We start from the raw sequence: 24606 nt of genomic DNA, 5'->3' as shown, positions 1-24606 counted from the left end.
TCAGAAGTGGCTTTTCCTGAAGATGTCTGAGTGTGGTGACTCTTGATGCGCTGACTCCGGCTTCATTCTACTCATTGTGAAGCTCTCATTCTACTCATTGTGAAGTTTTTGAATCGGCTTTACTTGACAGTATTCTCAAGCTTGCAGTCATCCCTGTTGCTTGTGCACCTTTGCCTACCCAATTTCTTCCTTTCAGTCAACTTTGCATTTATTATGCTTTGATATTTCACTCTGTAAACAGCCACCCCATTCAGTAATGACCTTCTGTGACTTACTCTCTTTGTGGAGGGTGTCAATGATTGTCTCCTAGACCATTGCCAAGTCAGCAGTCTTCCCCATTAGTGTGGTTTCAAAGAACAAGAGATACCCGGAATTTATACTGTAGGGATGGTCATTTAATGAAACTCAAATGTAAATATTCTAATATTTTGAGATACTGGATTTTGGACTTTCATTAGCTATACGCTCTAATCAACAAATTAAAAAAAAAAAACTTTTGAAATGTTTTACTTTACATGTAGGGAATCTAGAATATATGAAAGTTTCATTTTTTTTTTTTAAATTTACAATAAAAAAATGAACATTTTCACGATATTCTAATTATATGACCAGCACCTGTATGTTCATTCAATTAATCACACCTGTGCACATCTGAGAAATGATTGTAAGATCAAATTTAGGACAGTTTCTGCGCAACATTTTATAAATGAGGCCTCTGGTGACTGTGGAGGCCATTTGAGTACAGTGAACTTTGAGACCAGTTTGAGATTATTTGAGCTTTGTGACATGGTGTGTTATCCTGCTGGAAGTAGCCATCAGAAGATGGATACACTGTGGTCATAAAGGGATGGACATGGTCAGCAACAATACAAAGGGTACAAAGGGGCCAAAGTGTGCCATAAAAATATCCTGTACACGATTACACCACCAGCAGCCTGTACCATTGATACAAGGCAGGATGGATCCATGCTTTCATGTTGTTTACACCACCCTACCAACGTCGTAGCAGATATCGAGACTCCTCAGACCACGCAACGTGTTTTTCCAGTCTTCTGTTGTCCAATTTTGGTGAGCCTGTGCAAATTGTAGCCTCAGTTTCCTGTTCTTAGCTGACAGTAGTGGCGCCCATTGTGGTCTTCTGCTGCTGTAGCCCATCTGCTTCAAGGTTTGACGTGCTATGCCTTCAGAGATGCTCTTCTGCAGACCTCAGTTGTAACATGTGTATCTGCTGTAACCCAAGTGGCCGGTGAGTGTATATGTATATATAGTATATATATACATATATAATTACAAAATATGCAGTTGGAGCAGCTGACAGTTGATCAAGTCCCTCATTTAATTTGCTCAGTTAGTGGCCTTTGCAGTGTGCTGTGATCACCCCTGATGTGACAAAGACACACACTAACTAGACAAGTTCTGGCAAGCAATCACTAAAGCTAATTCAATGTTATGCAACAACGAATGGAAATCTGTCTTCATGATAAGGGCTCTGACATCCACTGTCACCGCAAAGATACGGAAACTGTTTTTCTGCTTTTGTTTAGTGACAGCCGCATTTGAGTCATCACACTGAGGGCCATATTTAAATCTCGTCTGTCGTGAAATTAAAAAAGTTTTATTGCGGCAAGTTCAGTATCTTTGAAAGACCCATTATAAGATTTCACAGTCACACAGCCCCGTTCCTATTTGCCATCGCTGCAGTTTGTCAAACATAAAATGTTAATTGGATTGCTAAGTGAGAAATATCGCATCCAATAGAATCCACCTCCAGTCAAAATATTGGGAAAAAGCAATATTTCAAATGAGATTTTAATTTGGATAATCTTTTGAACTTTAATAGAGCCCGAGCCAGTGGGCATATTGAGATTACCACATCATTATTAAACAAAAGTGACACAAAACCATCAATTCTCAGTCCGTGACAGATAAACGCTTTCCACTGCACAAATAATATTAGTTCTGCCTACTGACGCCAGCTCTTATCTGCCTCTGGTTTATTGGGTTCACACTGCTGTCAGGTGCTGAGAGATTTGACAGAAATGTTTGCATATATGAATAGCGGCACACACATATATATGTTGGCAGATCCTTGGAGGAAGCCCGAGGCACGGCGAATGAGACTAGTCCATATCGGTGGTTTAATGAAATTCTCCCTGCTCATCAAACACGGGCAGAGAGTGATTATACATGGAGAGGGACAGACGGATGAGATGAAACGTATGCTTTCCAAATATCACCCTCCATATTCCATATCATTATCATATTAATGCCTGCCATAAGGATGGACGTGTCATGGGGTCGGACTGATAGTCACAAACATTTGTGGATTCAGGTGAAGACACAGTCATTGCTTCAGATTGTCTGTGATACCGTCCTATTGTATGCTGCTTCAGATTCAGCATTAGGTGACTTTCTCCCAGAGTCATGGTGTGATATTCAACAGTTTGGAAATCTGAATTTCCAGAAATGGAAGTTGTTGGCCTATTGCACATACAGTTCACATTTGTAAACTAATTTCATTATTGAATAACATTACACATTTACTGAACTGAACCACATCAACACTGAACTGACTTGAGCTGAATAATAACACTATTGTGTTCTACAGAGCTGCTTTATAGCAGAATTAAAATTTCTCATATTTAAAGCTGCTGTCCGTAACTTTTTTTTAGTTAAAAGCGATCCAAAATCAATTTTTGAGCAAGTACATAACCGCCAGTGTTCAAATCTCCTTACCTCAGCCCAATTCACAATGGTAAGGTTGTAATAATGTTTTTGAATTCAAATGGTACTGGTTGGTTTCCGCAGGAAATTCGAGCATGTCTCCGTTAGTCTTTGCGTCATTACATCACATCTATTTACATAAAGAAGGAGTCCCAGCTAGTAGGCTATATCATGTGAGGATGCTGCAGGTGGCGTATCATTTATAGCCTTTTCTCACTGCAGCTGGAATAATTAAATTGATCATTTTGATGGCGGATTGTAATCCAGAAAGCTCAAAATGACAATCATCAGTGACAAATGGAGATTCACCCGTAATCAAAAGCAAAAGACTTTGGACTGCGGAGTGGCTACAGAAATTGAAATCTTCAGGTAATGCTAATACACACTAAATACATGCAGTCACGCAATGCTGATAACATTAACAATTTGAGAACTAATTATAACAATAATAATAATTTGCATGGTTTGACATGATCCGAGCTAAGCGATCATTAGATTTAATCACCGTTGGTATAGCGCGATTTATTATGCTATTATTTTTTCTCAGTTGGTCAGAACAAAAGTGGCAGACATGTTACTTACTTGTTCAGATGACATTTTCCAGTTAAAATTCTTATTTTGGTCATACCAAGACGTAGAATCTGTGATTCCGAAGTACAGTATCCACACCAGTGCGATGACTTACAGCAAACATTAGATTCATCCGCGCCGATACACAACCCACGTAAAGATGATAATTCCGCAAATAACTGCAACTGCTTGTTTCAAACAGAGATGGTGACAAAGAGGCAAAACTGACAGACTGCAGCTTTAAAGTTTATTACTGTAAATCTAATTTGAAACAACATGTGTTATATAAAGCGCTATATAAATAAAGATGACTGACATTTTGTAAATTATATATTAGTGCTGTCAAATCGATTAATTGCAATATATATATATATATATATATATATATATATATATATATACATATTATATAAACACAAACCGTTGTTAGATGCGATTAATCGATTTGACAGCAATGTTTTGAATGTAAATTTGTTTCATGTATATCAGAGTTGACGCTTTGCTCCTGCAGCTAAACGCACTGTGCATAACGGTCAATAATTACAAACCTGTTTTACAATAGCAGAATGATCATTCAGATCTCCACAAGACTGAAATATTTTCCATGAATTGAAGGCAAATGCTCTGAATAGTCAATCCACAGATATTAAAACTACTGCGAGCTGAATAAGAAAATGACCTTACAAAAATCACATTTGACTAACTCACACTTTCTGTCAGACCTTACAAATGTGACTCCGCTCCATCCATTCATGTAAAAGGAAAGCGAAGAACAAAGAATTAGACTGGAGGAGAATTTCAAGGGCACTTTGGCTAATTCAGATGACCAGGTTGCATAGCAACTTCATCCATTCAGTCCATCTGAGTGTCAAATCCTGCTTTCCATGAGCCGTTTCAGATGATGTCATTATCTATTAACAGCTTGGACACAGGTGGCAAAATGCTCCACTTTCAAGAACCCAAGAAGCAATTCTTAGTCTATTTTTACAACAGGGATGATGTAATGCTTTTCCTTGCGGTCTATCCAGATGATTTGGGGCGCTTTGTTAATGTTATAGCGACACCCTGTGGTGCAGAGAAACATTCTTTTATGTAAGTTTCTCTAACAAATGACATCATGTGTTTGCATCGTAGGCTTAGGTGACAGATCAGAGAGGAGTGAAAGAAAAAGGTGGGCGAGGGAAGAAAAAATAGAGTAAGAGGAAGAACAGAGAAAGAAAATGGAAGAGAATGTGAAAGACTAACAAGTGAAAATGTATGAAAACAGAAAGACATGAATAATGAAGACACATTTAGAAGACAGAGGAACATTGATCAGCCAGGTTAAGTATTCTATGCTCATGGAATATTCTTATACATAAAAATAATAATAAAAAAAGATAATAATAAAAAAAAAGCCCAATGGTAATTTTTACTTTTAGCTTTCACAAAGAAAATTATTTAAATACATAATTAAACGTGCTACCCTGATACCATATCAAATTTATGTGACTCTATGACGTCATATTCTAGAAGGTGCTTCTAAAAGAAACATTGTAACATCCACTGAAACATCCTTTACAACTACTACCACACACAATTGACTGAATGATTCGAATTTACTCTTGATTTTTATGGCTATATTGCGCCCACTTGTGGTGAAGTCCTGCACTGCTAATAAACTCCTACACTGGAGTTGCGTTCTTCTTTTCTTTATTGTCAAGGCCTAATTGTCGGTATTTGGATCTTGTTGCATATTCTTTCATTTTAAATGGTTTGCAATAAAAAAGCACATCTATCTATCTATCTATCTATCTATCTATCTATCTATCGGCAATTGGTTCCCATACTTTTTCATGCAACACACACACATATATATATATATATATATATATATATATATATATATATATATATATATATATATATATATATATATATATATATATATATATATATATATATATATATATATATATATGAAGGATTAATTTATATCAAAATATTTGCTTTTTAAATTATTTTTAAATACTGTGGAAAGGAGGAGTTGACTTTTCAACTGAAGCTCAATAACTAAAACCATTTAACGCAATATAAAAAATATTGGGGGAAAATACTAGATTATTCTTAGTTTTGTACTGATAACACTGGTGATTTTAACCAGGACAGGCTACCAGTATTATTGTGTTCTTATCTTAAATAGTATGAATTTGTTTGTAGTTATAACAGACATATTTGAGTTAATTATGTAGTGTAATAGGATTTATTGATGAAAGAATTCCTTTTGTGTAAAAGCCAACCCAAGACCTTTACAGATTCACTCAAATTTTCTTTTTAGTAATTTATCTGTGAAGCACGTGGTGGTATGTGTGGTATGTTTTCTCTGTTCTTCCTCCTGCTCTATTTTTTCTTCCCTAAATTTTCTTTTTACAATATATTTGTGAAGCACATGGTGGTATGTGCTGTAATATTGCCACACTGTTAATATTGCGCCTCAACACCCTGAAAGACATCAGCCAAGACTTGTTTGTTTTTTTTGCATATATTAAAACCACACACTCATGTTATAAAGCAAACAACACTTTATATAGAAAATCTGTTATAATATCTCAAAAAGGAGGGAAAAAAAGCAAAAAAAAAAAGCAATGCAAGGCATTCAAATGTAGTCAGTTTGGTTTCCATTCGTAAGATCTGTCAGAAAACGAACCGCCTTCCCTGGGGTAATGTACCCAGATGCAAATTCCGATTCAACTTCAAGATAACGTCTGTCATCACCTCTCCTGTACACAGAAGTACACACATGCACACAAAAACACCCTCCCACACTGAGGGTGACAGGCTGTGATAGTAAAAGCTGCTTTTAGTCCTGTTTCTTGCTGTGTGCTGCACTGTGAGTGTTTGGATCTCGAGGGCTGAAGTCAGCACAGAAGCCGTTAGTTGAAGGCTGAGGCTCTGAGGGTGAAGTGGATTCTCTGGAGTGTTGTGGGATTGGCTCTCGGAGACAGTGGTACTGCTCCACAAAATCGGGACATTTCTCCATAAACCCGCAAAAATTATCTGCCACAAAACAGAGCATGTTTACAAGGTAATACATACCAAATATGAGACAAATTTCATTAATACAACTTGATGCAAACTCATAATAATCAGGTATCCATTTCCAAAAGAAATATATATATATATATATATATATATATATATATATATATATATATATATATATATATATATATATATATATATATGCATATGCATGCATGTAGTATCCACTTTGGCCACTGATTTTTTCTTCTAGTGGTCCCTTGTTAAAAAGAAGTGCATTTAATTGTATTGAATGTGCACTTGTAGCGTACTTAAAAACTTAAGTAACTTACTCAATATTACATTGAAAGTTAATACATTTTAAATATATTTACTACACTAACTTTATCATTACAAATGTGTAATTAGAAGTAATTATAAAATTACATATAAAGATGTACTTAGGTCCTACCTAGTGATTCACTCTAAAGATCAATATAAAGTGCAATTAATATACATTAACTATAATATATTTTCATTAAACTGTAATTAACATGCAGTGTTAATTATCATTAACACTGACAATTGTGTTAATGATAATTAACCAAAAATCCTTAAAAATATATACTGTGAAATGAACTGAAAAGTATATTTTTCCATAATAAGTATTCTTGATAAATATAGTAAATGCAGTAATTCCCACTAAATATTATTTTACTCAAAATTAACATGTAACTGTCATTTTAACAGAAAATGTAATTCTAATTAATTCTAATTTTGTAATTATAATGAAACCACAAGCCACAAAAAAAAAAAAAAAAAAAAACTTTGATTTTAGAACAGCTAAGTAGAGTTGTTAGGCATGATGCATTTTTTTTTTTCTCAAAAAAAAACAAACAAAAAAAAAACGTTCAGCCAAATATAATCAAGGACCAGAGAACTATTCATTTTATAATTATTTTATAACACTTCAATCATTTTGCTTTCTGTGACCCCAAACAATGATGAAGTGAAGCCAATCTCAACCGAACACAAGGATTAAAGTAGCAAAGAATTTTTAATTTCCTTATATTCTGTGTTTATAATAAAGCAAGCACAAACACCTAAGCAATCAGACAATCACAGTTAGCATGTAAATCAAAGTAAAGGGTCCTACCAAATGTGATCTTTCCTTTGTCTTGGAAATCTATGGCCCTGAAGAGATTGCAAACAGCAAAATCTCCAACGCCTAGAGCTGTTTTCAGAATGACGGCCAACTCATCTTCTACAACTGCTCCATCCTCCTGTGCTTCAAACATCTGGACACAAGAAAAAGCCCACCATATTCATAGTCTCAATGTTACAAATAAATATTAAGGATGCATAATGCAGATTGATTTTGTGAGGTTTTAACTCATACGAATCCAATCTTGTCTATTTGAAATAACGAGAGATTGTAAAAACCCAACTCACCCTGAAGGCCAGTTTAATAGTCTCCAGATACCTGAAAGGTCTACAAACCACTGACAGGGCGATGACATACTCTCTCACATCCATCTTCCCGTGCTGGAAACAATTAATTCAAATGTCACCACTGTCTGACAGACATCATGTAAACGCACAAGTGATTACAACTGATCTGTTTGAAATGCACGTTCATTTGTTTTCCATTCAGTCACGCTCTAATAAAGATCTTTTGATAAATGTTTAACCTCCTCAAAAAGTGAGTAGATGTCCTGGACTGCTTCTGTCATGGATTGATTTAGGTACTGAGCAAAACCCTCCAGATCCAGCCTGCTTCCACACAGCTTACGGGCCCTGGAGGCTTCTTCATGCAGGACTTCATCAGTGACCCTCGTCTTCAGTCTAAGAGAGAGAGGACAAAAAAATCAGGACTGAGGTTGATTAACAGATTTATGCAAAAGAAAAAATTGAAAAAAATATTTATCTGATACATTTTTACAGCAGTTTAATTTGGTGGATGTTTTCATCCACGAACATAACGAAAGGGTAGTAAATTTGAACAATGCACAAGGGTTAAAAAAAACTTATTTTTATTTTAAAACAAATAAGCAAATGGCTTGTGAATTAAGAAAAAAAACTAAGACTTAAAAGCAGCTAAAATATTAAAATATTCTAATGTGCTAATTTGGTATCCATGTGTTGTCTATTGAACTAACTATAAAATGCTGTGGACCATGTCATATACCCAGCGCAATGCAAGGCAAGAGTTTTTTGCTAGTTTCAACCCGACAAGGTTGTCATTTTCATGTCCAGTGCCCACGTTGTTTAAACAGCAAATGCACTCACGCCCATCTGTTCGTCCAAGGGGGCGTGGTGGTCTGAAAATGAGGCGTGTTCAGGTGCATTATTGGCGTGTTGCTATTTTGAGGCAACTGAAAACGACTGCGCCACTGACCAACAAAAACCTGGTCTAAAGTCGATGGAGCAGTATTTATTTCTATTTAAAGGGTGTGTTAGTAATATGCGCCTATAGGCGGGTGCACAACATTTGTTACACACACACACACAGGGAAGCACAGCAGCACACAAACATGCCAAATATTAAAAATAAAAGGATTACAATGTAAAAGATTATTATTGAATACATAAAGATAAAAAATGTCTAGCGCACCAACCATTTTTTCCATCGTTAAACTAGCTAAAGTGGATTCGGACATGCCCTAAGTGCACCTGCGCCATGCGCTTCAGACTATGCGCTTAGATTTTTAAAATAGGGCCCAGTATCTCTTAAAAGTATTGAGTACACTTGCATTTCTAGCACGTTACTTTTTGTTTTGTTTTTTAAAAAAAGAGAAATATTTCTCTAGAAACTCAGTGAATTGTTATTTTGAGAGATGAAGGTTGTTCCATGAACTACTGTCTTGAAAGAAGAGAGCAAACTGGATCTAACCAGCACATTTAAAGAAGTGGACAACCCAGAATAACAAAAGGACAAGAACATCAGGGTCTCTAGTTTGAGAAACAGACCCCTTGCTGGTGCTCAGCTGGCAGCTACATTGATTGGGACACACTAAACAGCTTTTCATCACCAACAGTGAAGAGAAGACTCTGAGATGCTGGGTTTTCGAGAGTTTCAAAGAAAAAGTCACATCTGACACTGGCAAAAAGAGAAGAAAAGGGGCTGGATGGGCAAAAGAACAAAGACTGAATGGTAAAAGATTACAAAGTATAAAAGAGTATTATTGATGGATGAATCCAAGATTGAAGCATTGAGTTATTGTGGGAACAGTTTGAAGGAGCATCCTACCAGCCAACAACACCTACGGGAAGCACAGCAGAATGCATGAGATAAAACTTCAGCTGAACCTCTTAATAAACTGACTGCATAGGGTCTGTGCTAATGGGAAACAGAAGATTTTTTTTAAAGAAATTAATACTTTTATTCAGCAAGGACGCATTAAATTGATCAAAATGGGCTGTAAAGACGCTTATAATGTTACAAAGGATTAAAAATGATTTTATCTCAAATAAATTCTTTTTTTTATAGACTTTCTATTCATCAAAGAATTCTGGAAAAATGTGAATGGTTAACTCACAAAACATTAAGCAGCACAACCGTTTTCTACATTGATAATAAGAAATGTTTTTTGAGCACTAAATCATTCAGGACATTACTTAATTTATTTAAAAAAAATTTAAATATATATTCTAAAATATATTATAACAAACATATAAATATATTTTAAAATATTATATAATATAAACAGTTATTTTGAATTGCAATAATATTCAGAATATTACTGTTTTCCTATATTTATGAAAAAAAAAAAAAAAGCAGCCTTGGTTAGCATAAGAGACTTCTTTAAAAAACATTAAAAAGAAATCTTACCAACCCCAAACTTTTGTTAGCATAAAAACTTTGTTAATCAGTGCACCAGTTCTTACCGCTACAGATTTCACCTGTCCATTCGAATTAGAAGTGGACGCTAGTGCTTTAGGCTCTGGGGCTGTGCTTTCAGGAGAATGATGATACTGGTCTAGATCATCCCAATTGCTAATTTTCTCGAGTTCAACTAAATATAATAAACATCAGATCAATTATTCTACAATAGAGAAAGAAGCTTCGGGGCTTCTTTTAGCATTTCAATTCTTTGAGGTTTACGTTGGTACTGCCTGTGACTGTATATACCAACCATAAACTCTTGGTATTTTTGTCAAGAATGTACAGTAGTGTAAATGTCTTCATTGTAATTTAACGAATCCTAGGTGAATAAGTGTGTACATTTCTTTAAAATAACATTTCAAAAGTGATTCCAAACTTTAAAGTAGTTTATGCCTCTGGTTTTATTTGCTTAGTTCACTTGCATAAAAAAAAAAAAAAAAAAAAAAAATTGTTATTAGGAGCCAAGCACCGAAGGTTTTTTTATTATTATTCTTCCGCTCTGGAAGTCTATGGCAGCCCATAGAACTCTAGAGGGGAGCATTTCACTAAATATATGCACTATATTAGCTTATATATTCATTGTATTTCCTTTACCTGTTAGTAAGATTTAATTTAACAAATGGTTAAATAAATTTGTCATGAAAAGTTATGACAGTAACTGTAAATTATTATATTTCAAAAATGAATTGGAGTATAAAAATAATTGAAAAATAATTTTATAATTAGATTTAGAAGTTGCAAAACCTGCCTTATGTGCAATTTACATGTTTTTTTTATTATTTTATTTGAGTGTTGATTAATATATCTAAAAATAAATGGCAACTGGATTTAATAGTTTGGGCTCTGTTGTTAATTGTAACCTTTAATATTATAGTAATGTGCAAGAAAGGGCTCCCTGTATACATTTATAGGTTTTTTTTAATCAAGTGTTTTTTTATATTTAAATGATAATTTTAATTGAATTTATTTAAAGGTGCCCTAGAACTTCTTTTTAAAAGATGTAATATAAGTCTAAGGTGTCCCCTGAATGTGTCTGTGAAGTTTCAGCTCAAAATACCCCATAGATTTTTTTTAATTAATTTTTTAACTGCCTATTTTGGGGCATCATTAACTATGCACCGATATATAGGTTGCGGCCCCTTTAATTCTTGTGCTCCCCCCTCCCCCGGAGCTTGCGCTTGCCTTGAAAAGCATAAACACAGTTCACACAGCTAATATAAGCCTCAAAATGGATCTTTACAAGATGTTCGTCATGCATGCTGCTTGCATACATCGGATCATGTAAGTATAGTATTTATTTGGATGTATTACATTTGATTCTGAATGAGTTTGAGGCTATGTTGCGTGGCTAAAGCTAACATTACACACTGTTAGAGAGATTTATAAAGAATGAAGTTGTGTTTATGCATTATACAGACTGCAAGTGTTTAAAAATGACAATAGCGACGGCTCTCTTGTCTCCGTGAATACAGTAATAAACGATGGTAACTTTAACCACATTTAACAGTACATTAGCAACATGCTAACGAAATATTTAGAAAGACAATTCACAAATATCACTAAAAATATCATGTTATCATGGATCATGTCAGTTATTATTGCTCCATCTGCCATTTTTCGCTATTGTTCTTGCTTGCTTACCTAGTCTGATGATTCAGCTGTGCACAGATCCAGACGTTCTGCCCTTGTCTAATGGCTTGATCATCATATGCAAATATTGGGGGCGTACACCCCGACTGTTACGTAACAGTCGGTGTTATGTTGAGATTTGCCTGTTCTTCGGAGGTCTTTTAAACAAATGAGATTTATATAAGAACGAGGAAACAATGGAGTTTGAAACTCAGTGTATGTCTTTTCCATGTACTGAACTCTTGTTATTCAACTATGCCAAGGTAAATTCAATTTTTTAATTCTAGGGCACCTTTAAAGAGAGAGAGACAAAATTTGTTCAATAAGCCACTGTTTAATAAAAAAAGAAGAAAAAAGAAGCAATTTTATGTTTAGTTTTCTCCCCCTGCTGTACCGAACCCATACTGAACCGTGACTTAATTACCGAGGTACATACTGAACCATCATGATTGTGTACCGTTACATCCCTAATAATTATATATTATTATATAAGATTAAAAATATACAGACAGAATTACTGGCAATTAATGGTATTATTTACTTGTCAAAGCCCATTTTTATTCACCTTTGATGCTTAGTGAATGTTATATTGTGACTCTTATTACAGCAAGCTATGTTTGTTGATTCTATTTCCTCATCATATTCACTAGGGGGCACCATGTTCACTGCCAGATGATAAGCATCAGTACAAACCAACTCACTGCTGTACCACCAGTGTAAAAATCAATCATCAGCTTCTAATCCTAAGCAAATAACTTCCATGTTTAACTTTTCATTATGAGTGCAGTGCTGGCAGGCAAAGAGCTGCGTTTGATTTTTTCATCAATCAGCACAGCGCTGCTCATACTATTGAACATAATGGTTATTTATGGTGTGGCTCTACTGAAGAATCATGGATCAATACTATGATATGTAGAGCCGAGCGGTGGATGAACATGCTAATAGGCTGATTGGCTGGATGGTTGATTCAACCAGTGACCAAATCCAGCACCTCATGTCCCTGAGACCTCATAAACGGTCCTACACTGTTATAACCTACTTAACTAAAACATAAGCACTGATTCTTTCAACCTAGAAATTGAGAGATCAAGTATGTTATTTCATAAGACCATCCCAGCCTGCTGGTCTGCTAGATACACCTACGGACCACCCAAAGTCCAAGCCTGTTCAGAGATCATCTGGTGCACACTGTGCAGAAAAAAATAAAGTAAAAAAAAAAAGGCTAGCATTTCCAACAAGCTCTAATGTGACAGACCCACTTTAAGCAACTTCCAGGAACCACAGGAAAACTTTTGACTGACTCTCTTCCTGTTATTCTGATACTGAAGCCTTGTCAGGTTGGTCATTCCTTAGTCACTCACCAACTCAGGACATCCTCATGATAATAATGCTAAGTATTGTATGGTATCAAAGTCATGTTTACAAGATTTGGGGTTGCTAGCATTCCATATTTATGTCTTTTGCATGGACAAAAATTCTGAACCACGTACATTTTTATAAATTCTGTAACAATGTACAGTAATAGATGATGAAAAACTCATCAACGAATGAGGAAATACTCTGAATTACACACTACCTTTCAGTAAGATTTTTTTAAATGTTTTTGAAAGAAGTCTCTTATGCTGACCAAGACTGCATTTATTTATTGATCAAAATACAGTAAAACTGTAATATTGTGAAATACTATTACAATTTAATATAACCGTTTTCTATTGTAATATTTGTAAAATGTAATTCATTCCTGTGATGGCAAAGCTGAATTTTCAGCAGTCATTACTCTAGTCTTGTGTGTCACATGACCTTTCAGAGACATTATAATATGCTGATTTGGTGCTCAAGAAACATTTCTTCTTCCTACTACTACTACTACTACTACTACTACTACTACTACTACTACTATTATAATAATTATTATTATTATATAATCCATAATATAAATGTTTAAAACAGTTTATGTATTATTACTGCTTAATATTTTTGTGGAAACAAAATTAAATTTTTTAGGATTATGTGATAGAAAATAGAAAAAGAACAGCATTTATTTGAAAGAAATTGATCTTTTGATCAATTTAAAGCATTTTATAAATATGAATATAAATATTAATTTGCTTAAAAAAAAAAAAAAAATATTCATACTGACACCAAACTTTTAAACGGTAGTGTATGCCATTAACTGCACAAGTGTATGTTGTCCCAGACGTCATGTGGTGGTGATTCTATTAAAATCTACTGATCTACTCACCCCAAATGTCGTACCAGTCTGGCAAACTCCAGCAAGCAGGTATGTCTGGGCAAACGCAAAGGGCCTTTGTCCATAGCAAGCTGGCAGTCCTCAAAGGAGTAATCAATAATGGGCAACCCAAGCGCCCTATGGAGAAAACACACAGAATGAAAACTGATTACTGGACAATATGGCCTTTTAGAATGCCTGTATATTGAGGAAGAAGTGTAAAGCCAAATAAACAGACTTCAAAGTTCTTTTGATCAGCATGAAATAAAGTGACAATAAAATTGTTTTCGTGATAAAAATCCACTCACTTGGCCATGATGCGTCTTACATTGCTGGCAAACAGGGCTGGATCCTCCTTCTCTTCTTCTGATGGGGTATATGTAGGAAGATACTTGACAGACAGAATTGTTTTTTATTATCATCATCATCGATATAAAGAGATGAAAAAACTGGCAACTAACTGAAATAAATATGTTTGAAAAGTACTAAAACATAAGTTGAATTCATGACTAAAACTGAAAAAAAAAAAAAAAAAACATAAAATTACTAAAACTTAAACTGAAAATATAAAAGATAAAAGCTACTTCAAAACATTATTATAGTATATAAATACTAACATAAAACTGACATTTACACCAAAATGTGAGTTCTCACCTCTATTTCTATGAAGTTATGTAGCTGACATAACGTGAGCCATAAAATCTTAAACCTGAAAAAGATCATGTATTTAATTTTAACTCACCAATATATACAAGCACATAAAACTTGAGCATTAGTCTACACCCAGAGGACTGGCTTTTCCATAAACTGTCATTATAATATACTGAGAGGAAGGATAAGGAAGTTAAAGGGAAAGTTCACCCAAAATTAAAAATGATGTTTTATTATAATTATGCAAGGTATTTATTCACCCTCATGTCATTTCAAACCTGTATGCATTTCTTTCTTCTGTGGAACATAAAGGGAGATATTTTGAACAATGTTTTAGTTTTGGTTTCCATTGATTTCCATTGTATGGACAAAAAATACAATGGAAGTCAATGGGAACCAAAACTGTTTGGTTATCAACATTTTTCAAAATATCTTCTTTTGTGTTCAGTAGAAGAAAGAAACTCAGACAGGTTTGGAGTGACATGATGGTGAGTAAATTTTTCATTTTGGGGTGAACTGTCCCTTTAAAGGAACTCAATAGACTCACGCTCCAGGCCCTTGCCACGTCCATGAGATTGTATCCTGTCAAGGAAGTGAGAAGAGCAAGATGTAAATGAATGGGATCAGCATCTCAAACAAAAACATGAGTCCTATACAGGCAGTATCCACTTAAATAAGTAACTAGCCTAAACACACACACACACACACACACACACACACACACACACACACACACACACACACACACACACACACACACACACACACACACACACACACACACACACACACAAGACCTAACCACTTGAACTTGCTCCTCTAATAGCACAACCTTGAATCTAGGGGCCCCATACTAATTTCCAGTAGCAATAAATGCTAAGAGAAGAGCCAAGTTTTCCAGAGAGTCTGAATGAAACCTGATTGCTGGGCTTTTATTATTTATGAGAGAAGGAGACAAAGACATAAGAGACAGACAGATAAAAAGAGAAAGGTTTCAACAGTGGAAAAAAAAAAAAAAAAAAAAAGAGAGAGAAAAAAAAAATTTATTGCATATTTGATTGGGCTGTGAAAGATAAATTCAAAGTCTTCATGATTGAAGACACATAATACACAGCTGCAGACAGAAAGTATGTGGTTCAACAGTGACAATAATGACACACCCTGTTTGGGCATTCAGGTTATTCTCACCATCTCATTAGGATACCGCAACAGCACAGGCTGCACAGGAACACCAGGAATGAACGCACCTGCAGGAAAGGAGGGACAAAAGGACGGTAAACGAGTGGGAATCAGAGAGAACCTGTGCTTTGACCTTGTTCCACTCCAAGGGCTGGGTGTGGCATTTAAACTATAGCCTGTCCTATTTGAAACATGACCCTTCTGTGTGACTGTGGGTGTGATCTTAAGTATCCAAATCCACTGACCTCATCCAGCTTCAGTGTTTTTAATATTCAGATATCATTGCAAACCAACTACTTGCAAACATTCAAGCTTTGCAAGATGGCACACAATATAATGAATAATAAATCATTTAGAGGATTCCATCAATATACAATCATAACTTTATGAGCTGAACATTCACTTCAAGAGATCTTTACACCTTTAAGTGTCTTTTGTTGAGGTTTGATGCTTATTTTGTCAAATCTTAATTTTTGAAAGTCTTTTCTAATCTGGGACTGCTCCTCCAAAAAAAAAAAAAAAAAAAACACACAGTAAAAAAAAAAGTACATGCAGTACCAAGGACACATGCTCATATTATTAAGTTAATAAAATGTATAAAAAAATTATTTAAAATTATAATGTTACAAAAGAATCATATTTCAAATACTTTATATTCAAAGAATCCTGAAAGAAATTTATCATGTGTGGCGACCAGGGCGGGCGAGAGCCGTGAGGGAACGGCGCAAGGCCGGTGGCGCGAGAGTTAATGAGCTCCACCTGGGAGGCGCACCGGCCTTGAGTCCCTCACGGAGGAGCTCCGGAAGCATAAAAGGAGGAGCGACGACAGTGAAGGACGAGAGAGGACCAGGACTGGACTTTACGTTATGTTTTATTATGTTTGTGTGGCCGGCAGACGTCCGTGAGGGTCTGCCGGCATTACTTTCCTTTGGTTTTTGGTTTATTTATATATTAAAGTTTGTTAAATGTTCGCCGGTTCCCACCTCCTTCTTCCCACATCTACGAACCGTGTTACATCATGGTTTCCACAAAAAGTATTAAGCAGCACAACTGTTTTCAACACTGATAATAAATATTTCTTGAGCAGCAAATCAGCATATTAGAATGATTTCTGAAGAATCACATGACTATGAAGACTGGGGTAATCCAGCTTTACCATCACAGGAATAAATTGCATTATAAAATATATTAAAATAGAAAAGAGACATTTTAAATTGAGCCCCAGTTTGTGCCAGTCAAATCTCATCACTTCTGGGAAAGTGTAGAGAGACGAGAGATGCCCTTCAGCTTACAAGCAGCTTCTTATTACATGGTGTTAATAGAAACTGACCGACTCTCCACAGAGACTAAACTCTCTAACCTTTGATAAACTCAATGCAACTCTCTTATACAGAACAGGTCAATGCAAATATAGAAAACACCCATCATTAATTTGCATCTTTCACCATAGGGATGGCATTTGACTAAAGCTTGGTTTATACTTAAAGCGTCCACATGTGCACAAGTGTGCCTGTACTTTTTAGGCAGAGCAGAACCACTATAAATAAATGTCAAATGCACCATTTTTTGGCTACACAGTTGCAGCTCCTCTGTTTTTCAATACAATAAAATGTGATGACTTTATCTTAAAAAAAATCCAGGTTTTTGAACAGTTTGCTTGCTGTATACTCTTATTGTGTATTTAAATGTAATATCAATTCATAAAAGTTTTTTAAAGGCCATTTTATGCTTTTTAATGTTGAGGTGTTTGGCCAATCACTTGGGTCTTTGTAGAAACTGGAAAACAGTATTTCAGACAGACTGGGAATAGAGGTGCTGCAATACACAATATGTGAAAAATCGTGTTTGTTTTTTTGTTTTTGTTTTTTTGGGGCGTTGAAGAAGAAGAATAAAACACATTCCTGCAGACTATAGCCACTTTTCCACAGTCGGGCCGAACAGTTCTTAGAATGGTAAGGAACGGTTCCAGTTGTGTTTCGACTTGAGACTGGTATGGCACGGCACAATTACAAACCGCTCTCGGCTCGGAACTCTCGGCACGGTTGTCTAATCATGCTGATGGAATCCGTGAAGTGACGTCGCCACTCAGGATTGGTCACTTGCCTGGCTACCAGTTTCTCTGTAGCTGGCTAAGGGCTCTAATAGAAAGTGAAAGTGAAGCGATGTAAACAAATTAATAATAGAATTATAATAGAAAAGAAATATCTGATCATCCTTCATAATGTGGTCGTTATTTACATATCATATCAATAAACCGTTGCATTGGTGACTGACACCATAGAGTGGCCGTTATCAGCCCCACAGTGGAAAATGAAACCGCAACCGTACCAGCTGGCCGTTATATAAGTTTTCTGTGTTACCATCATTATATGTCGTTTTAGCCAGTTACAAAACGGTTACTGACGGTGGAAAAGCAGCTTATGATGCCCTTTGAGTCATCAAAAGACCAGTGGAAGCCATAATATATGAAAATGGAATGCATCATATGCTTAAGAAATTGATTACCACATAGTCTATTTAAAAATGCACTATAAACTTTTCTGTACATCATCAAAAAGCACCAGAACTCACTGCACACATTCAAACTCGGATTCTGGCCTTGTTTTTGTTTTGGAGAGCTATTTGGCTGCAGACCACCAAAGCTGATGTTGTTTTGTACAGTGAGAGCTCCAGTATTAAAGGTTGTAAAGAGAAAAGTGAGACAGCCAGACAACATAAAATAAGTAAGGGATAGAGAGAGGAGGGGTGGGGATTAGAGGAATAGAACCGATACAATGAATAACAGAGGAGAGGGGGATTTGAGGAGAAAAGACCATCAGACTCCACAGCGCAAACAGGAAGAGGAAGCCAATCACCAGCTCTCTCAGTGCTATGAACCATGATGGGCCGCAGATTAGAGAGGGTACAAAGAGATAGCAAACATCTGACTACTACCGACTACAGATCTAGCTACACACCAGCAAAGTATCCTCTACAAACATTCTTAACATTTCTAACACAGACTAACAAAAAACAAACACTCGTTCTGAGCATGAAAAGTATGTTTAGTCAGCAGATATCAGAGGTGGGCACAGACAGAGAGAGCGTACATACCAGGCTTAAATGCGATGAGACAGGATCTATTGGTGCATGTGCCCTCTGGGAATATCATGATCTGAAAACAGGCCACAGTCAGAGGAGAAATACCTCAGTACTCCTCTAACTCACAAAGCATGATACAAAGTGGCCCAAAAATGTGTCTGGAAACTTAAACTGTATGAATGTCATTACGTTAGATGAAAAATATCAGAAGTCTGTGCGCATTTGTGTGGTACCTGAGGCCATTTGCCATCAGAACACGCTCTGCGTTTGATCTCCTCAACGGTCTTCCTCCGAGAGTCCTGATCAGAACGCGACACAAACACAGGACGAATGAACTTGATAAGAGCTTAAAATGGAGAAAGAGTGAAGGGTGGGGCAAGAGAGAGAATAAAGAGGGACACAAAGAGAGAGAGAGAGAGATGGCAATATATTATTTAAAAAGTGACCGAAAGTGAGACCTAAAAAGTAGGCAAGTCAGTCTTGCAAAATGCTGGGAATATAAATTGAGATTTTCTATAATAAACAATAAATTAAAGGGATAGTTCACCCAAAAATGAAAATTTGATGTTTATCTGCTTACCCCCAGCGCATCCAAGATGTAGGTGTCTTTGTTTCTTCAGTAGAACACAAATGATGATTTTTAACTGCAACCGCTGCCGTCTGTCAGTGGTATAATGCAAGTCCAACGGCATTCATCAGCGGCAGTGATGTCTCGCGCATATACTTCAATGAGAGCGAGACATCACTGCCGTTGTCAGAGCGCGATCAGACCAAACGAATCGAGTGATGAATGCCATTGGACATAGTGGTGTATTAGAGGTAAAAAATTATATAAATACTGTTCGGTTTCTCGCACAAACCGATCGTTTCGTGTCGTTAGGACATCAATGTGTCGTCACGAGCCGCAGGGTTTAATTTGGATTTGTCTGTCGTGTTTTATTTACTCTTATAGTCCAAGTTCCCGCTGACTTGCATTATACCACTGACAGACGGCAACGGTTGCAGTTAAAAATCATCATTTGTGTTCTACTTAAGAAACAAAGACACCTACATCTTGGATGCTCTGGGGGTAAGCAGATAAACATCAAATTTTCATTTTTGGGTGAACTATCCCTTTAATCGGCACATTGCACAATCTCAGATAGTTTTCCTTCTTATTCAAATTACAAATAAATCTCATCTTGATGCCAGTTAAGCTGCTCTCAGTGAACTAGGTAAAAAAATAAAATTATTAGCAGCTCATGAATATTATTCATCATGGAGCTGTGTATGAGTAGGACATAAGCTGGATGAGTACGACAGAAGTTCAAAAATTTGGGGTTAGTAAGAAATTGTAACAGTAAAGACAGTATTTCTATTTCAAATAAATGCTGTTCTTTTAAAATTTCTATTTATCAAAGAATCCTGGGGGGAAAAAATCATGTATCATGATTTCAAAAAAAATATTAAGCAGCTTTTAACAATTTTTCTAAACAATGATATTAAGAAATATTTTTGAGCATCAAATCAGCATATTAGAAGATTTCTGAAGGATCATGTGACACTGAAGACTGGAGTAATGATGCTGATGATTCAGCTTTGCCATCACATAAATAAGTTACACTTTAAAATATATTCAAATAGAAAACGGTTATATTAAATTGTAATAACATTACACTATATTACTATTTTTCCATAATTTATCAAATAAATGCAGCCTTGGTGAGCATAAAAGACATTTAACATTTCATACCACAAACTTTTGAACAGTAGTGTAGCGCTTAACATAAAGAGGGGAAAAAAAAAAACTTTATCTGACCACATCTCATTTACATTTAATCTCATATAATTTACATTTAACACTTTTATACAAAGCGACTTCCAAATGAGAACAATAGAAGCAGTTGAACTGACATAAGAGCAATTATATGCAAGTGCTGTGACAAGTCCCAGTTAGTCTAGCACAGTACACATCTCAATTTATCAGATGCAAAACAACAAACAGCTTTAAGGTGAACTAAACAAGCTGAAGAGTTTTAATGTTTGTCTATTTAAAAAAAAAAAAAAAAAAAAACACTTACTGCCCCAGACTGGAATGTCTTTACTCTCTGCCTTCATCACTATAGATGCCATCGTCATAGTGACAGGGATGGCGTCAAAATAGGATGAGTGAGGGGCCATCGTGAGGATGGGTGCTTCACTGGGCAGAGCCGGCCGTCCCTTCACACGGACCCAGTGAAACCCTCCAGAAAACCACATGGCTCTCATGATGGCCTTTAAAGCCAGATCTACCAGCCTGGAGAGAGAGAAACAAACAAAAAGGAAGACAGAGACAGGGTTAGTAGGAGAATATCACCTGCTTTCTGACATTGTGGGGTAATTCAATTGCCTTCACATCCAACTGACAGTGGTCCATATCATTTAGCATTTAAAGTCAACATGAAACTGCATGGCAAACTATTTTACTTCAATAATGTGATGCATCTCTTAATTGAATTGGATATTCAATGAAAAAAAAAAAAAAAAAAAACCCTGAAGAAGACCATATTTATCCGAAATCCAAATTTAAACCACAAAAAAAAAAAACACATGCAAAACACTTTAAAACAATGCACCTCTATGAAGTCCTTCATACAGAATTGATATTTTGGACTTGGTTTTGGACTAGTTAAACCTTAGCTTTCTACATGGACTTCATGCTAAATATTAACAGCACTAGAAAAGATGTTTTAAACACTGCTGGCTCATGAACAAACTGAAACACTCTCTGAGGCACACCCGCTCAAACATGCACAGTAGCGAAATACGTAATTTCGTGACCTGTGCCTTTCCAGTGTAGGTAATTGAGCATGTCTGTTCAAACTTACACTGTTGACAAAGATAAAAACTTCTCCTCTCCACACCTCACAAGAACAAACTTGTGCACAATGGGATACAGAAGAAACACAGACACACAGTAAGAGAATATGAAAAGCCCTGCTGGAAGCTATCAGGTGATAGTGGAATTGAGACGGTGTGAATGGAGCAGTGAGATGTGACTCATTGTGTGTGAGTAGGTGTACCACACATACGTCAGACTCACAATACACCACTCTTATTTTTAGCAGTTCAAAATTGTGAGAAAGAGAGAGCTCTCCAATATCTGAGAATATTTAGACTACAGCTTTGTTCCAAACCCTAGTAATCTGTCTATGTTGGCAGCAAGCTTCAAACCAATGGATCCTCACAAATGACTGAATTGAAACGTTCTGCGTGGTGAGCAACTGCAGTAACACTCACTCGCACACGCCACATGATGCGCACCACATGACCTGAACAGACTCACTCAGTTGATTCCAAGAGTTTGATGTCAGCAGCTAGCTTTTTAAGTGTCCCAACTACAAATGGAACCCAATGTTACAGAATTAAAACACTCATACAACACTCCTAATGTGAAGCAGTGTTAAAGGAGTAGTTAATAGGGGTGTGACGAGACGGGTATCTCACGAGACGAGACCAGACTCGAGGTTGAGTTCACGAGCCGGAACGAGACAAGATTTTTACACACTGTTTTTAACAAATCCTCAATGGCGAAATACACGACTAGAAAAAATATTCTGCAGGTGTATTTGAAATGTTTTAACTAATCATCTTAATGAATGTCATTTCAGTTCTACTTTCTGAGTATGAATTATATGCAGTAAAAGACAACAATACTCAAGTACTGTATAAGATTTTGCCACTAACTCAACTGACTGACTTCTCTTCTGTATGATTTCAGTCTCTTCAGACATTACTGTACATGATTTATGAGCTTCTACAACTTTTGACCTCCTAACTGAACTCCTTTCCACAAACTGATCATAGAAATAAAACAGTATAAATAAAAATGGTAACACTTTACAATAAGGTCTCATTTATTAACATTAACATATTAACCAACATCAACTAACAATGAGCAATATATTTGCTACAGTATTTATTAATCTTTGTTTATGTTAGTTAATAAAAATAGTCATTCATTGTTAGTTCATGATAGTTCATAGACTGGGTAAACCCAGCCTGATCTGCCGGCGATTTGATTTCGCCCGGCAACTCAGTCTGGAAACCTGTGCATTCATTTCTACTGCGTCTGTTACACTTTTGCGGGAACCAATCACAGACTGGCTTATCCACCTTGCTCGCTATTGGCGGGTATAACACGATGACGATAGAGAAGCGACGGCAAGCACGACCCTTCGCAAAGACCCGCCCCCCCCTTAGTTACTGTTGCTTTGTCCGACAAGCCGTGGCGTCGTCACGCCACACGCAGTGAAAAATACATCGCAGAGCAAAGAGGATACTGACAACACGTCGACAGACAAGACAAAGCAGGTTACTTATGATATTAAACAAAGTCCCAGCTTTCAAACTGTGTAGTTTTAAGAAATTCAAACAATAAAATCCGTTTTGTGGCTCTTTAATGTGTCATGACAGATTGCTGTAGCGCCTCAGCTCAAGAGGCTCGTAAACCGATCATCTCTTCCTAGTAGTCCATTTATAGCATCAAATAAACATGAATGAACATGAGAATGAATGTTGTTTCAAACGCAGAAAGATGTCAATATACAATTTTTTTTAAGTTTAACTCCACCGAGGTTAATCTTCTATCTAACTCCTGCCTGCTTGTCAGACAAGATGGCGGATTCTTCGTTCTGATTGGTTAGATCGCTTGTCAGGATGCTGAATGACTTCTTTAGTTTAGCAAACAAATCACTCGAGTGGGTGTAAATACCACTCACTTTCATGTTTTTTTTTGCACAACCTGCAAAAATCGCTCGATGCCATTGCTACTTCTGCAAACCGCTGATCAATGCTACAAACCAATACAAACTAAACCTGTCTGGAGTTTTTGCGTCGCTCTGCAAAGTACGTCACCCGGATCGTTGATCTGATTGGTTGAAGGACTATCCAATTGCGTGAATAATGCTCGTTGATCACGCCTCTTGTGCGCTAGAAAATACATACAGACTCTCCAGACCAATGTTCAATTTTAAATTGAGCTTGGTTCACAGTGCATTAACTAATGTTAACAAATGAAACCTTACTGTTTGTGCTTAAGATTAAGAGAAAACTGTTATTCGTTTTTATAGTAACATAAGTGCAACCATAATCGCACCCTCTCAATATTCAAAGTGTAAATAAGACCAACTTTTTCTTTGATACAGAGCTAAGAGATGGTTACAACTACACTGCCCAGCCTAAAATAGCTTTCATATTGAGAGATATTTGCATTCATCAGGGAGCCGCTTTCAAAATGCGGGGTATTGAAATCACGTTTGAATGCGCGCGCACGCGCGTTTACTTTCACTTTCAGCGATCGCGCGTAACTCTGTAAATATGGAGCGGCGGCGACCGTTATCCAACTTAATTAAATGTTTTTTTATTTAAACACAAAGCAAAAGGACAGTGGAGGCCTAATGTAAACATAGCGGTGGCATATTCTTTCCTAATCATCCTAACACTCTGTCATGGCAACATCACAAGACTACTTTTCGCCTCAACGAGAAATCTCGTCACACTTTAGTCTCGCGAGATCTCGTGACATGAGATCTCGTCACACCCCTAGTAGTTAATTAAGGTTTTGGAGGAAAACATTCAAAGATTTTTCTCCATATAGTGGACTTCAACAGTTACCAATGGGTTGAAGGTCCAAATT

At 36.3% G+C, this 24606-nt stretch overlaps 1 protein-coding gene across 1 annotated transcript in view; it reads right to left on the bottom strand.

Annotated features, from left to right (window-relative positions):
* Positions 1-5840: 5840 nt before the first annotated feature.
* The window catches only part of lpcat1 (lysophosphatidylcholine acyltransferase 1), a 35391-nt gene continuing 16625 nt past the window's right edge, over positions 5841-24606 (bottom strand). Inside the window, exons 3-14 of the mRNA XM_048201231.1 lie at positions 21011-21225; positions 19184-19296; positions 18963-19023; positions 15879-15937; positions 15238-15272; positions 14694-14748; positions 14348-14430; positions 14052-14177; positions 7986-8139; positions 7747-7839; positions 7451-7592; positions 5841-6330 (exon numbers count right to left, since the gene is read on the bottom strand). Of these exons, the coding sequence (XP_048057188.1) occupies positions 6134-6330; positions 7451-7592; positions 7747-7839; positions 7986-8139; positions 14052-14177; positions 14348-14430; positions 14694-14748; positions 15238-15272; positions 15879-15937; positions 18963-19023; positions 19184-19296; positions 21011-21225 (1333 nt within the window). The 3' untranslated portion in view covers positions 5841-6133. The remainder of the gene's footprint in view (positions 6331-7450; positions 7593-7746; positions 7840-7985; positions 8140-14051; positions 14178-14347; positions 14431-14693; positions 14749-15237; positions 15273-15878; positions 15938-18962; positions 19024-19183; positions 19297-21010; positions 21226-24606) is intronic.

Source organism: Megalobrama amblycephala, linkage group LG9 (genome assembly GCF_018812025.1).
Source record: "Megalobrama amblycephala isolate DHTTF-2021 linkage group LG9, ASM1881202v1, whole genome shotgun sequence".
Taxonomy (NCBI): Eukaryota; Metazoa; Chordata; class Actinopteri; order Cypriniformes; family Xenocyprididae; genus Megalobrama; species Megalobrama amblycephala.
The sequence above is the reverse complement of the archived record's forward strand: the minus strand, read 5'-3'. Positions and strand labels throughout refer to the sequence as shown.